General features: G+C 42.0%; 1 protein-coding gene across 5 annotated transcripts; it reads left to right on the top strand.

The window, feature by feature from the left end:
• Nucleotides 1-1,482: 1,482 nt before the first annotated feature.
• Nucleotides 1,483-12,659, top strand: fut10 (fucosyltransferase 10). Of its 5 annotated transcripts, none has more exons than XM_064308013.1 (6): nt 1,483-1,759; nt 3,121-3,237; nt 3,687-3,951; nt 6,858-7,693; nt 11,123-11,332; nt 11,756-12,659. In XM_064308013.1, exons 3-6 carry the CDS (start codon nt 3,690-3,692, stop codon nt 11,810-11,812), a joined length of 1,365 nt encoding a protein of 454 aa, XP_064164083.1. In that variant the 5' UTR covers nt 1,483-1,759; nt 3,121-3,237; nt 3,687-3,689; the 3' UTR covers nt 11,813-12,659. The 5 variants fall into 5 exon arrangements, with proteins under 5 accessions (XP_064164083.1, XP_064164081.1, XP_064164082.1 ...); XM_064308014.1 differs by lacking the exon at nt 1,483-1,759 and adding an exon at nt 2,040-2,455; XM_064308011.1 differs by lacking the exon at nt 3,121-3,237.
• The last annotated feature ends 2,833 nt before the right edge of the window (nt 12,660-15,492 follow it).

Here is a 15,492-nt window from a genome sequence, read left to right as displayed (position 1 = left end):
TTTCACATGGGTGATATGAGTGTTTGATAACTTTTTTCTTTAAATGACAGAAATAGTCATTTAAAAAATGAGTGTTGTGTTTACTCAGGCTGCCTGATGTTATATTTTATAGATCAGAAAGCATTTTGTGTGGCAAATATGCAATAATAGAGGAAATCAGGAAGGTAGCAAATACTTTTTCACAGCACTGTAGGTCTAAGCCTGCACTGAGACCCCCCTAGGAAAAATTATCAATAAGTAAAATTTGATGTCCTCCCATGCATTGCATCTGTTGGAAATTATGCTACCATCTATCAGGGAATAGGGAAAAATCTCTGGTATGATCTGCAATCTGAATTTATATTTCCCTTGGAAATAATCAAACCCATGAGAAATGTTATCTGAAACACTTTTTTGACCATGCCAATGCAGTGTTACTGAATGTGAGAATAACATAATCTGGCCTCATTCCTCATTTCCATTTTTCATTATTTTATGCGCCTACAATCTTTTTATTGTTGCGTATACCTTGTTTCCACTTCCTGTCTGGCCAAAATTGCATATGTATTTGGGCATTCTCAATTATTTTCCTTATTTCATTACACAATTTATATTATATCGCATCCATAGCGAAATGTTTGAGGCAACAGAAAGATCTTTAATTTCATAATTATACTGCTAAGACAAACATATAATAACATTTATAAATATATAACAGTGACCTGACTGGTCACAGCAAGACAGGGAAAGATCAGCAGGAGTAGAAGACTATGGAAATCAGCAAATAAGAAGAGCATCCACTGATAATGATCAATGCAGACTGCTGAGTGTTCATATCCATATTCAGAAGCCATGACTTTGTGTTGGCATACATGTGCTACAGTATATAGGCTTTGAAGTTAGGTGAAATGCAGATAGAGGTGGGTATTAGTAAGTCAGAAGCTAAAGGGTTAATGAAAAGCCATTGGTAGGATGGTAGGATGAGTGGAATAAAGAAATCAAGGGTTGGCATTTATTTGCCATTAACCCACTGGTTGGGAGTACAAGGGCTGGAGAGGGAGACAGGAAACTGGAGCACATTGACACCAAGACTTGGTCGCACAGGATTCAATAGTACATTGCATATTATAAAGAAGCATGATTCAGGCAGGAGTGATTTTTGTGGAGAAATCATAAACTGATTTCCATATCATTAATAATTGCAGCAAATGTAGTAGGGAAAGAGGAATATTGAGAACAAGTCTACAAGAGATAGAGGAGGAACGTGATGTTCAGAAAATCTTTAAAACATCTACAGGGGGGTAGAGGCAAGAAATTTCTCAAACAGTGCTTAAAAGCAACCTACGGGGCTGATTTGTAGAATTTGATCGTTTTTAATTTTATTTAATTTCATTTTTTGGATCGCTGGCACTGTGTAAGCCTCCTCAGTTCACACTCCAGATCAGTGGGTGGCGGTAATGCACCCTAGCTGTTTATGACCGCTGTCAAACGAAACCAAGAGAAAGAAGTATCTTTAAAGATGGCTTTCTCAAAACAATCTTGGCTTGCTTGCGGTCTTAAGTACCGAGTGGTTTGCTAGCATGCTAAATATACGTTAAATGCAATCTGGAGTATTTTATTGAATTCAACAACGACTCAGACTGCCAAAAAAGTGAACTGTACATATGGCGTTGGTGCCCTCGTGCTGTGAATTTGGGAGATGGCAAGACTTTCTTTGAAACGACTTTTTGTTTTCTGTCTCTGCCTTTCAGCATCCTTTTTCCTTATCATTACTATCCAGGTACATTCACATCACTGCTAGTTAACATTGCACAGGCAGTTAGCTTTCTTGGCTGAAATGCTTGTCCATTTGTTTAAAGTACTTTTAGACTTAAAAAAAAAAAAAAAACTTTAGCTGCAAACTGAATCTACAATATATTGTCCAGGATGGTGACATATTGTATATATAATGTATATGCAACGGCTTTCGCGTGCAGGCGTGCTAGTGTGGAAACCTGAGTGGCAGTTGGAAGAAAGCCACCTTTGTAGTTTCAATATTAGCAGCTTGTTAGCAACTTACTTTTCAAGGCAGACTATGCAGAATTTTTAACTGGTAAATATGATAAAATAACCATGTTGGGGTGTATCTATGATGCACCAGCAATCTATGTCTTTACGCACTTTCGCAGGATTTGGGCACCTTTACCTGTATTTGTTATTCTAAAATGTGTCCGGGACGTTTTTGGGCGTGGCAGTCTTTTCTGAGCGGGGAAGGGTAGGTGTGGCCTACAGAGGCCGTGGTTTGGGATCTGATTTCAACGGAGTGCTTGTTGCTATAGCTAGCTAGGCACTATAATGGTCCTGATACAGTGAAGCGAAAAAGACTAGCGATCCTTCAAGAACTAGAGTTACTGTAACCTCGGAATGACTTTTTCGGGTGGTTACAGCTGAATTTTGCCAAGGGGATGAAAAGCGACACACAGCTTTTGTTGGACTTGTAAGTAACAGTGTCATAAAATTTCTTCTTTTTGTGAAGATCTCGCAAGCATAGGAAATGTGTTGCCGTGGTGGCACAATTAAATTGAGACATTTTGGAGAAAAGCTGCTGTTACTGCATTTAGATCAAACCTTGGCGTTGCTTGTGTGGAAAGTGCTGCGACGGGTAACAGTGATAGATTCGCTGAGTCGCATCTGTCCAGAATGTAAACAAATTGGGAATTGTTCACAGTGAGAAGAAATGTTACATGTTACATCTAGTTATGCAGCTACGGTTGCTAGACGTCCTGACCGAAGTGACCAGTTTTTAAATTATTTGTATACGTTCGTTTCGTAGTCCCAACCAGACAATGTGGCCTAATGTCACATGGGAGAAATTTACTGGTAGTTTCTAATGAATTTGTCTTTGATTTGGTTGGGTACTGGAGTGTGAGTGGGCGGGGTTGAAGATGGAGGAGACTTCTTTGATTGTAAACCCAGGCTTAAAAATCCTGCATAGTATGCCTTTAAAGCACATAGCTAACAGCTTTGAAATTCACAGTTGAGATTTTAATGGGTGTAATTTATCTTGTAGAGCGAAATGTGAAACTTTATTTTGTTTTTATTTTAATATGTATATTCAGGACCCTGATGAGTGTCATGTTGATTTTCATTTCTTGTTTGCAGGCGTGCAGTAGGTTCTCTTTCAGTCCTCCCTTCTGTGTTCCCTGATCTACTTTGGTTACCTGACTAATACCTGGATGAAAACCCAGCTTCTTCTCCTCTCCCCTCTCCTTTCTCCTGGTACTACCTGTTCTTCCCGACCTACTCTTTCCTAATAAGCAGTCTTGCTTACTTAAACATTTTCTTTTTCTCTGTTAAGTAGCTTAAAATGTAAACGCATGTTCTAAATCTCTGTGTGTTCTAGTGAAATGCATGTTGAAAAATATGAATTGTATTTATTGGTGCAATATCACTGTGGTGAGCATTTGTGGTTGTACCGGCTATTGCTTTTTTGGGAATATTGTAAGTTTTATGGGGTTACATGTTTCTCACTCCTGTGCTATTACTTTGAAGGATACCCACAGAGTGAGAGAAAGTACGTTGAGAAAGTACATCCACGATAAGATGCTGAAGCGAGCTGTGTGTTTGCTGTGCTGGCCACATTTTTTGTGGCTTTATTGTAAATGCATTCTGTAATGGGCCTCCTAAGCATCATAACCATTCAGTGCAAATGCCCTGTGTTTGCTCAGGTGATGGTGGAGCTGGGGCAGTTTGAGGGCAAAGTGCAAAGACACAAACGTCCTCTGAAGGACGGGCTAGAGTCCCAGGACCACAGCCCTCTGACACGCAGGAGGAGCCCTGTGGGGCCGGGCGTTTGGTACCCCTTCATCGTGTGGTGGTCTCCCCTGACAGGGGAAATGGGGCGACTGGGAGAGTGTGGGAAGAACAAGTGCTTTTTCACCATTAACAAGACTTACCACAACCACCCCTCTACACAGGCCTTCCTGTTTTATGGTGAGTACTGTAGTATTCACATGGTGTGATCCTATGGCATGTGAAGCTGTTACTCTGTTTAAGCTAGTTTCTGTCTGTACCCCAAACAGTGTTTAGACTCACTGAAAGCCTGTGAGACTCATGGACTTGAGTAGGGTTCTGTGTTCTGATCAGATTAAACTTAAGGATAGGGTTTACATGAAGGTTTTTTAACCATTTAGCTCACTTTTAGAGATTGGCATAATTGTCAGCAGTGCTTCTTCAGAAATTAAACACTTTATTTAAGATCAATTTCTGTATGCACAGGTTGCTGATGTGTCACACTTTTGTCTGATGTTTGTTTGGTATGTTAATATTTCTTATAAAAATGAAAAGAAAAATAAAGAAAATGAAAACTACAAACATCTAAAGGACCTTAAAATGCATTCTCTGTTGGATGAAATGCAAACGTACCCTTCTTCTCTGACTCAGAAACAAGGATGATTATATTAAAATAATAAATTAAACTATGAATAATTCAATAAACACAGTACAGCAAGTTCTCAGTGTAGGGAACAGAATTGGTTGAGGAAATTTCCTAATTGTGCCAGACAGACCTAATCGTGTCCAATACTGTCCAGAAACTGATCGGGTATCCATCACTAAATTTAATAGCGAAGGCTGTGATACTGGACACAAGTACAAGTAAAGCTAAACTCCCTAAAGTGGGCAAAAGGGGTTGGGTAGGACAAACACTGAACCTAGTCACCTTAATGCATGTGCATTTGAAAATGTTTGGTTGTGGCATGTTCACTACTTTTGCATGATTCTCTGCCTCAGGCAGCAAATCCAGTAGTTTTATACTGTGATGCTTATGGATGATACAAAGGGAGACCGCTAGTCGAAGAGTATTAGCTGTAAGGCCAGCTGTTGAAATACAGACAGTCATGTTCACACCCTTCAAGTTCACTGGTGTGGCCTTTAAACTGGCATGGTGCCTTTCTGGATCTGCTGAACAGGATAAATTTGCTGAAACACTTAAACGTGGTCTGAATAAATGGGGCAGGGGTAGATGTCTGACAAATGTATTTTTGAAAACTGTTTGACTTAGGCACTAGGGGGCGCTCATGGCCTATTTGACTGATTCCTCTGGCACTGCCTGGCTAGACTGCGCGGGCTGCTTCTGTCTTGTGGTGGCTGAAGGTGATACTTAATGATGACTGCGGTTACATTTTATGATGGTTAAAGGTAATTTGAAGGGCGGTGAATGCTACTCTGCACCATAAGTGTGCCTTTGGGATATTCCATTGGAAATCCATTAACCTTTGACGTCACCTGTTGATTTGAACATTTAAGCAAATTGTCCTTTGTGGAAGATTTGGTTGCAGTCCCTAAGATGGCTAAAAGAGCAGCACTTCAGGAGCGGGATATTGGGATATGTCTAAAATTCACACCTGTGTAAACATTTGTAGAATCAAAAAGGAGAGGTCCTTTTAAATGAAGATGAATGCTTTTTTCAAATCGGTTACACGCAGCATAACTAATCGTCAGTGCGCCCACACTAGTGTCAGCTGCATAATGCCAGCGAAGGAAACAGAACACATTCTGTGTAGTGTTTAAATTGCCCTGAATAAAAGGTGTCTCATGCTCTCAGCTGAGGTCGCTTTCCCCTGCTGAGGTCACGCTCTCTTTGATGCAGGTACATTTGCTGATTAAACCCCGCCCCGCTCATTTGGAGCCAGAAACCGCAAGTGCACTCCACTTAATGTGCAGATTGTCCAGGGCGTTCACCCGGGAGAGCACGACACCTCCCCCCCCTCCCAACCCCCCCACCCCCCCACCCCCCTCGCTGGGGAGTAACTGAAAGGGCGCGGCCACAGTGAATTGATTTACAATTTTTCCTTCGTGACATTTTGTACCCTGGGCTCACCATTTCCTGCCAGTGAGCGAATATTAAACGCTGCACCTTATTGCATTTTAAACATTAGGTTATTCTTGTGAGCTTGGCGATAAATGCAGGTTTTAATCGTGTCGTTTTGTTGTGTTTTTCGAACAGCTGATTTATGCGGCAGGCTTGGCGTGTGCATGCTGCATTTGATTGCGGGGCTGCACACTCATTAGTGACATTGGCTATGACATTATTCATCCTTGTGTTGTACAGGATGTGCTGACATCGCATTGCAGTGAAATAAAATCCATACCTGGAAAAGAAAAAGTACTTTAGAATGCCAGACCAGCATTATCTCTATTTCAGCTATGTGGAAGAATAATATTTGATTTTGGAATTCATTACTAGGTGGACCAGAGGTTTTTGCCTGCACAATAAATGGAGATAGTTTTCATTCTCTATTTGCCATCCCAGAATAAACTTACTGCCATGAGTTAGGAACTGATTTCTAGAAGAGGCACTGATTGGCAGTTCCCCTCTAATCAACTTGTGTACTTGTGGGGATGTTTTGGAGTTAGATATATATGTCAGCCAACAGTGTAACATCATTTAAGTGATAAAGATTATGCGGTTCAAATAATTAGCCTTAGCTTCACTGAAAACTGTTGAGTGCAGATATTTTGAATGTAATTAGTGAAAGTCTTCCCGTTTACTCACTTTCACTTCTAACATCTTAATCGTTAAAAAATCTTTGCTTCCTGATTTGATTTGGATACATTTCACTTTCACTGGAGATGTGTGATCTAGTAAGGTCATGTTCAATATGCTTATTTGTCTGGGCATAGTATGTGTTTAGTAACATTTATCATTTTCAGCTGGTTTTATACTGGAGTGATTGAGATAAATCTGTTTGTCAAAGGTGCTTTGCTTCACATCAGTGACCCACCTTGGACTTGAACCAGCAACCGTCAGGTTCACTATCCAGTATTCTAACCACTGTAACAGAAGACCATTCCTTTGAACTCCCCTCATCTGTTCCTGTTGTTTTGTACTAAACCAGGCACTGACTTCAACATAGAAAGCCTTCCCCTGCCCAGGAAGGCTGGTCACCACTGGGCCCTGTTCCACGAGGAGTCCCCCAAAAACAACTACAAGCTCTTTCACTCGCCCGTCATCACCCTCTTCAACCACACAGCCACCTTCAGCCGTCTCTCTCACCTGCCCCTCACCACCCAGTACCTGGAGAGCTTGGAGCTGCTCACCTCCCGGGCTCACCTTGTCCCCCTGTCCCAAAAGAACCGGCTGAGGAGTACCCTGGCCCCCGTGGTGTACGTGCAGTCGGACTGCGACCCCCCCTCGGACCGGGACGCCTACATTCGGGAGCTGATGAGGCACATCCGGGTGGACTCGTACGGGGCGTGCCTGCACAACAGGGACCTGCCGGCCCCCCTGCGGGACTCCGCCGCCATGGACGAGCCGGGCTTCCTGGGTATCCTGGCGCAGTACAAGTTCATCCTGGCCTTCGAGAACGCCGTCTGCGACGACTACATCACCGAGAAGCTGTGGAGGCCCCTGAAGCTCGGGGTGGTGCCCGTGTACTACGGCGCCCCCAACGTCCGCGCCTGGCTGCCTAGCAACAGGAGCGCCGTCGTGGTGGACCCCGACGAGCCGCCGGAGAGGCTGGCGCGGTACCTGAGGAGGCTGGACGAGAACGACGGGGAGTACGAGGCGTACCTGCAGTGGAAGCTCCGGGGCCGAGTGTCCAACCCTGGCCTGCTGACCGAGATGAGGAACCGCAAGTGGGGCGTCCAGGACCTGGCGCAGGAAAACTACATCGACGTTTTTGAGTGCATGGTGTGCGACCGCGTTTGGGAGAACCTCCAGAGACAGAAAGAGGTAACCAGTTCACTCGAGCCCGTCTGTTCCATTAGAGGAGAAACGGGGTCCGTTTGATTCCCTCCTTGCTTACTTCCCAATTTGGAATGTTCATTCATGTTTGTAGACCCAGCCCACTGCTGTGATAAAGTCCTGTGGTTTAGGAAAGTGCAGATGAGCCCGTGTGTCCTGAGAGGGACGTGTAAGCCCCTGCTTCCGTCTCACTCTGCAGTCCAGCTCAGCACCTGAGCCAGTACCCCGGGGGGGGGCTGCACTACTGAAACAGCCAGCCAGCACACACAGACAGGAGGAATCGCCCTTATGCACTGAGTTACGGGTTACCCTGCAGACTGGGACCCTCTTTTGTGCTTTTCCCAGCACTAGTGTGCTCAGGATTTCACTCCTCACTGTAGGGTTCACCACTGCACTGAAGCAGTGCTTTAGCTGAATGGACCAGTACATTTACGAAATGAGTATTCTACCTTATCGAACAACGTGTTTTGTAGTCGTTCCAATGACCATGATATGCACTTTTGTACGTCGCTTTGTATAAAAGCGTCCGCTAAATAAATGTAACGTAATGTAATTACATCACCCGCATTCATATCAACTTTCAGCTGTCTACACAAAGTAAGGAAATGTCCATTAAGTGTAGGGGTACAGTTTCCAGCTTTTCTGAGCTGCTGTTTTAGTTGTGTCATTCTGATAAAATGGTGCAAGCATATGGAAATGTGTATATTTATTCAGCCATTACACCACAACTGTGTGACCAGTACAGACAGGCATCATGACTTTGAGAAGTGATCATACAGGGAGGGAATAGCCAGGTGCCTCAAAGTTGTGGAATGGAGAGATCTGGTCAGGGTGCTGGTTTTGAACTTTGGTTGTGAAGTTATTCACTGCCATGTGGGCTAGTATGCAAGCAAAACATGCCCAAAACGATAAATCTTAGTTCCTGTATATTCTAAATCGCCAGTCACTCAGTCTTTGAACACTTGCGTGTTACTTCATATTAATCGGAGTGATAGATTAAATAGGGCCTACAGTAATTAATCTTGTGTGTCTATTTTTCTTCACAATTCAGAAGACTTGACTCTCCACAAATTAGAATTGATATCTAATCACCTGTGACCAATTACCTGTCTGGCTAATTACTGTACGTGAAATAGCACCTATGCAACAGTCACTTTAGTGTTACATGCTCAAGTTGTGATTGGCCAATTAATCACATTGATGCAGAAAAACAATCTTTATTTAAAACCTGCTTTTGAAAATATGTGCATATTTAGAGTGGATGAGATGCAGTGTTTAATTTGTCTGCTATTCTTAACTGCATAATCCAACCCCATACTGCAGCCCTTCTGTGGTTTCACAATGGAAGTGTGTAGAAGTACTTCTGAGTTCTGAGTTGTCATAAAATATTAAATATGAATATGAATTAAATATTAATAAATTATATTCGGTTTCATAAAAAACATTGATGAGAAAGTAAAACTACAAGGGAAAAATCTGCAGAGTACAGACAATGGTCTAGCCTATATTGAAAACAAAAACTGATATTAAGTTTAAATATAAAATGAAAAATGTGCTTAGTCAAATAGATTAAGAGAAATAGGAAGATGCTGTGCCTTGTATCATCGGTTTTTCTTGATTTCTGGGGCTGCGTAGGTTTCAAACTTATTCAAGTAAAAAACTTGCATGCTACAGGAAATTAAGTTAATTAAATATTTACAAAAGAAAGCAACTTGCAGCTGAGGTTACCAAAGAATATATTATCTATTAATTAAGGAAACATTGCCTAGTGTGCAATGCAAAAGGAAAGAAGATAAAAATTATGTCCTCCATTTTTTCCCCCTGATTTTCAACAGTTTGCATGTTATATTTTACAGGTTTACTGGTTGAGCTTTCCCTGATCTTGTTAACGCAGCATCCTGTGTTTTTTACACAGAAAAAGCCAAAACTCAGGAAAAAATACACTGCGTTCTAGAAGCAATGTTCCAAGGTTTTCTTTAAGGTTACATCAGGTGATGACCCAGACTTGAACCCCAACAAAATAATTACTCCCGTGTCTTTGAGCCAATTGTCTTTCTGTGTCTGACATTTGCGTTGTGTATTCTTTTTCCTTTATGTAAACTCTGAGACGCGCAGAGAGCAGGTGCCCTGTTTTACGCGTGTGCCGAACGTACACATAAAATACAACACAAGTTAGAAAGGAAAAGAAATTGTACAAATATTTAAGATTCAAAGAACATTTAAAATGAGCAATTACAAAATATTTACACAGCTGTTGGTGGCACTGTGAGATTCGAAGAGAAAGCACCTAATCTGAACGAAAAGTCGAAAACGAGGTATCGCGCTCTAGCTAGCTTGCGCATCATGAGTAAATTGAAACAGAAGTCACTCCTTGGGTTAAAAAAAAATTAGCCTTGTTTTGATCAGAATGCCAAACCATCATTTCATACCGCTATTTCATCCGGCTTCTGTTTGCAGTGTCATAATAGAATTATGAATGACATATATTTGTTGTGTTATTATTGTGAGTTGGCATATTATAGCAGAAATAGTTATAATCAGGACACAAGTGAATTGATGTGAAACGCAGATTTATAAAAGTCCTGCATTCTAAAGAGGCAGCAGTCCACGTGCTTGCGCGGCTACTGGCTTTATAGCCTTACTGTAAATAGACAAGTCTTCAGCTCATCTTTCATAAAGTGATGGTGTTGAGAAATGCAGAAATCAGAAGTAAAAAAATCTGACAATGTCTGTACTCCACAGAATGAAGCTTGTCTGTATCTGTGGAGAAAAAGTATGAGTAGGTGCTTTCACCTGTCTCGTAAATAGGTTGATGCAGTGCCGTTGATTGCTTTTCAAAGACCAATAAAGTTATAAGGTAAAAAGTCATTGGGAGCTAACTCCAGTTTGGCTGCCATTTCAGCAGTCTCGATTTGGAACATCTAGTGTGACATCAGGGACCAGTTCTCATCTAATATTGGAGAGCCAGTGAAAAATCGCAGTCAGTAACTTTCTTTTAAAGTTACTGACTATAGCCCCGTGTTACCTCTAGCCTGTAGTTTCTGGTCCTGCAGTGGCCCCCAGTGCTGGTGAGGGGGGTGTTGCAGTATTCCAAGCAGCAGGAATCAATGGGATGTGTAGCCTGGAGTGTGGACTCACTGATATTGAAGTTAGTCTTTTGGGAGTGGGGTGTGTGGGTGGGGGGGGGGTCATAGTGAGACTGATGTGTCACAGTTGTGGAAAGAGCGCGCCCATCCCGCTAAAGATCGGCCCGCTGTCGCAGCTGTCTGCTCCCCCCCTCCCTCCGCCGTTCAGCCTCATTACCCGCCCTCAGGGGATGGCGCACCTCAGGTGAGGTGTTCCCGATGAGCAGTCACCTCCTCTGCACTCCCGCAGTGTCTTACTCTTTTTTCTGTCCCCCTGCCGTCTTTCACACAGGGCCTCGCTCCCAAAACCTGGCGGGCCGAAGCCAGCCACCTGAGCTGCCCGCCCCCGCGGACGTTCGGGTTCCCCGGCGGCCCCACGGGCGAGGCCTCCCAGAGGGGCATTTGGGGGCTGAGCTACGAGCAGTCTAAGCTGGAGGCGCGAGCCCTGCGCCTGCTGGCCGAGAGGAACAGAAACTTCACCGTGGGGCAGTTCTGGAAGCAGGTGTTCGCTGACTGAGAGGCGACTGTCAGAAACACACCGAGGGGTGTGAGGCCTTATCACAGGGCTTTCGCAGGCTTGGGCTTCATGTACGGAAGGCTTTGGATGGAGCTGGAAGTTCAGGTCTCTGACGTTACTCTTTGTGATCTATTCCAGACCTGAAGGCCTATTCCATCTCTGTGTATTTGCTTTGCAAACAGCCTTATACAGGGTCACTTACATCGTCCGTCTTTCATTTATTATTTATCATTAGTTTATACAAGCAGAATATTTTGCTGAAGCAAGTAAGGTACTAAGTACTTTGTTTTCTTTTTAATCCCAAATTTTCTCAATTTACTCCCAGTTGTATTTGTTAGCCTGTCCGATCACTGCAGTTTCCTGCAACAATTCAGAATAATGCTGACGGGTTCGCTTTCTGCTCCAAAGCCTGTGGTGCCAGCCACCCCTTTGCTGTACTGTGCCAAAGGACTACACTTCCCATAATGTAGCTGGAACAGGCAGACTGCAGGCGCCCGATCGACCAGAGGAGTCGCTGGTGCAGAATGAGAAGACGTCAATCATGATATATGAGATGGTATGGTGTATTGTGCATTGTTGTGCTCAACTGCTGGCCACAGTGACATGGACATAGTCAGAAATCTATATCCGGATGGGCTTGGGGCACATCCACATGCTGTACCTTATCTGGATGAGCTACCCTGTAGCCCAGATTAAGTGCTGTGCTGGAGGGTAGAGTAACAGACATTCTGGTTGCAAGTCCGATTACTCCTGAGTGTCTCATCAACCAGAGTATTGATGGGCTTATTTAGGAGAACTTTACAAGATACAGCAAAACGTTCTGCTTCCATCTCCAAGCTGTATATGCAAGACTTGTTATTGGATCTGCAGAGGCAAGAAGTGTCCTGTCCAGTGCCAAATACATATGCCAAATACATATGAAGTCATATGCATCGTATAGTAGCAATATTCTTTTTTGCTTGACGTTAAAAGTAAAATGTTTGTATGACTTTTTTATGCTTCGCTTTTCTTACGTAAGCAATGAGATTGCAGTTTGGCAAAGACTTACCATTTAGGCTAATGGTGTGCATTTTGATAGGCATCTTTTGTACAGAGTGTTCCGTTTTATGGTTACATCAGTGTCATTGTGGTGAACTAAAAGGCTAAATGACAGCTAAATTGTACTAAAAAGCTCTGAAAGGCACCAGGGTCGGCGAAAGAGCATGCCGACGGCAATTTGTGCCGCAGCCTACCAAACTTCCTGTTTTCTTTCTGACTGCAACCTCTGCTGTTTTATTAATTTGAAGCAAATTAAAGTTAAAAGATGTTTTGAGTTTGTTTCTGTATGTGTGGATTCTATGGCCTAAAGCACTACTGCTCACAGGAGTTTACTCACTGTTTGAATTCTCAAAGATACTAATGAATTTAATGAGAAACATAATGATGAACATAGATGAAATTGTTGGAATATTTCATTTCTTCAGCACTATTTAATAATAAATGTGCATTGCATTTTATTATGAATGTTCATATATAGCAGGTTACTTGCACTTAATTGTAATCGTTAGTTATATTTGTTATGAATAAATATGCATAGAAAAATATTATCAAGAATACATCTCAACTGTTTTATTTTTATGCAGACAAATACTGACTTGAATTTACACAATAAAATGACTGAACTCTATATCAACAAATGTAATATTATTCACCACACAACAATAAAAATAATAAACACAACCAAAATGTACAGGTCAGTAGTCAAAAGGTTGGATGGGTGCAGTGTGTCCTGTGCACTGGTGTTTGCCAATGTCTGATTACTACCTGTGATACTCATCTTGTTATTCAATCAATAGTGTCACTGCTTGGACTAAAGGTGTTCTGAAAAGCAGTGCAATTTCTAACATTGGATTATTAAAATGATTAGGATTCGATTATCAGAAAACAAATGTGTTGCATTGAATACACAGATGGCTAATATAAGAGAATGAGTTGTACTCTTTTTGGTTAATAAAATTAAGTTATAGATTTACAATAAAAACACTATTGCAATTGCATTGACAAATTTCAGTTGTTGAATTTACTCGACGTTCACTGCATCTTGCTGATAGTTGGGTGCTTCAGATCTCAGCCACTAGAGGGAGCTATGAATCTGTTTAACTTCATGGGAAAATGCCTGAAAGTTTAGTGTTTGCTTATTTTCTTCCTCTAATCCGATTTAACTTTGGAAGCACAAAATCATTGACATTATGCTCTGGCCACATTAAAACTACCCACAAAAATAACAGGGCAATAACTTTTAACCCAGCGTTTGTGGCGTTTTCATCATCTGATGCTTTAAACTCCGATCCTGGAGGGCTGTTCTGTGTGCTGGTTTTTCTTCCAACCAGTTACCTTATTTTTAATTATCTGACCGCTCTGTAATCTATGCTGGTTCAATACTGTTTGTGAGCACAGTAATATCTTTAGGATACACTTGCAGTCTGGGGCTGTGGCTGGCAGTTATACAACTGTCAGATCAAGTTATGATGGAGCTAATTAAACAATTAAGAGCAGAAGTTGGCACAAAATCCTGAAGTGGATCGGCCCTCGTTGGGCAGCCCTGCCTTAAACTCAGTCTCGAGCTGAATGGAGGAAGCGCCTCAGCTCAGCAGGCTGTGAGTGATGCGCGCACTTCGCTGAAAGTGCTGGCTCATGCACTCCAGAGGCAGGGCCCGATGATGAGAAAAGTAATGAAGATAGCAATGCAGCTTTATCGCCTGTCAGAGGGAAGTGTTTGGAAACAGTGATTTATTCTGAAGTGTCGGTTCGGTCCATTGATGTCAATAAAAGTTGGAAAATCATAAAAAAACAGAATATAACTATTTTTCTTAAAGCAAAATGGTAAAATCTTTCTAAGGTACGTAACTTGCCAAGAGGTAGGAATCCATGAACAGCTGCTATGGGTGTCACAGTTCATACATTTATGAAATATGTATGAACTGTGACAAAAAATATGAAGTATTTATCTAAAGACTCTATCTGCACTTAACCATCCTCTACTCCTTTCTGTGTTAAAACTTCCCTAAAGTAGGTCACCCCTAGTACTGCACTCTCTGCTGCTGTCAGTTCTCAGAGCAGAACCAATCCACAGCACCGCTTTAGCTATCTCGCACTAGGGAACGGTCGAATGTGACACCTCCTCCAGGCAACCTCCAGGTTTGCCAGACACAGCGCTTCTGTGGGCCAGGTGACCTTGTCATGAGCCGAGTACTGAGAGATGAGAAATTACTCGCTCACTCTTGAAGGTTCATGGTGTGTGCAGTTGCGCTACACACAGACAATATTCTCATTTTATCAGTTTGCCCGCGATGACGGTCTCTGCCATTGTAACCAACGATGCATACTGCAGGACCTCATTGCTGATAATGAGATTTCAGAAATTGTTTTTGGAGTTTAGAAGAAAGGGGTCGAGAATATTTACAATTCTTATTTACCGTAAAACTGACCTTTGAAAGTTCCATTGAATCAAGCAAGTGCCCCTGTAATTTCAAATTGAAGGCTTTAGAATATTAGAAGCTAGCCATAGCTATGTATTATCTTTACATTTGTATCAGCTAAAATGGGCTTTATTTATATGACTTAACTGTTAAAGTGTGAAAAGTGTCATCAATTTGTCTACAGACCTTTTTCTTCAAACATTTCAATGAGGCAATCACAAAATACTTCAAATATCTGCCTGGAAATGTTATATTTATCCTGTAATATATAATAAAATAAGGGTTGTTATGAAATTGTCTTTCAATAATTTGAAATATTTTCTTGTTTTGTAAGCAGCAGACCAGATGGTGTGCATAGTATGCAAAGCATGACAACAAATGTCATCATTTCAATTAGCTGGTGGTGCCATCAGAGACCAGAATAAATTCCTACGGTCCAAGCAAGCAAGTCATTCTTTCCTTTAAGTAGCTTGCAGGATCGCTCTCTGTTGATTGGTATCTTTTGGCATCAACTGACATTCCATTTTCATGAAGTGATTCTTTAAAAAATGAACTGAGAATGCCTGAGATAATTTTTTGAGGGTGGGGTGGTGTGATAGCTTAAATGACATTTTTTATCGTCAGCTTGGGTATGGCCAGTGTCAGAGTGTCAGAAATTTATGGTTGATGTGGAAAGGTATTTATTTT

The sequence above is a fragment of the Anguilla rostrata genome, chromosome 14, assembly GCF_018555375.3.
Source record: "Anguilla rostrata isolate EN2019 chromosome 14, ASM1855537v3, whole genome shotgun sequence".
In the NCBI taxonomy this organism is placed as follows: domain Eukaryota; kingdom Metazoa; phylum Chordata; class Actinopteri; order Anguilliformes; family Anguillidae; genus Anguilla; species Anguilla rostrata.
The sequence above is the reverse complement of the archived record's forward strand: the minus strand, read 5'-3'. Positions and strand labels throughout refer to the sequence as shown.

Bases quoted from the DNA above. Each gene is read 5' to 3' on its own strand.
- fut10 (XM_064308011.1), top strand. From the start codon at position 1,679: ATGGCAAGACTTTCTTTGAAACGACTTTTTGTTTTCTGTCTCTGCCTT. The intron at 3,952-6,857 runs GTGAGTACTGTA...GTACTAAACCAG, and splicing joins ACAGGCCTTCCTGTTTTATG to GCACTGACTTCAACATAGAA. The intron at 11,333-11,755 runs GTGTTCGCTGAC...TCTGCTCCAAAG, and splicing joins TGGGGCAGTTCTGGAAGCAG to CCTGTGGTGCCAGCCACCCC.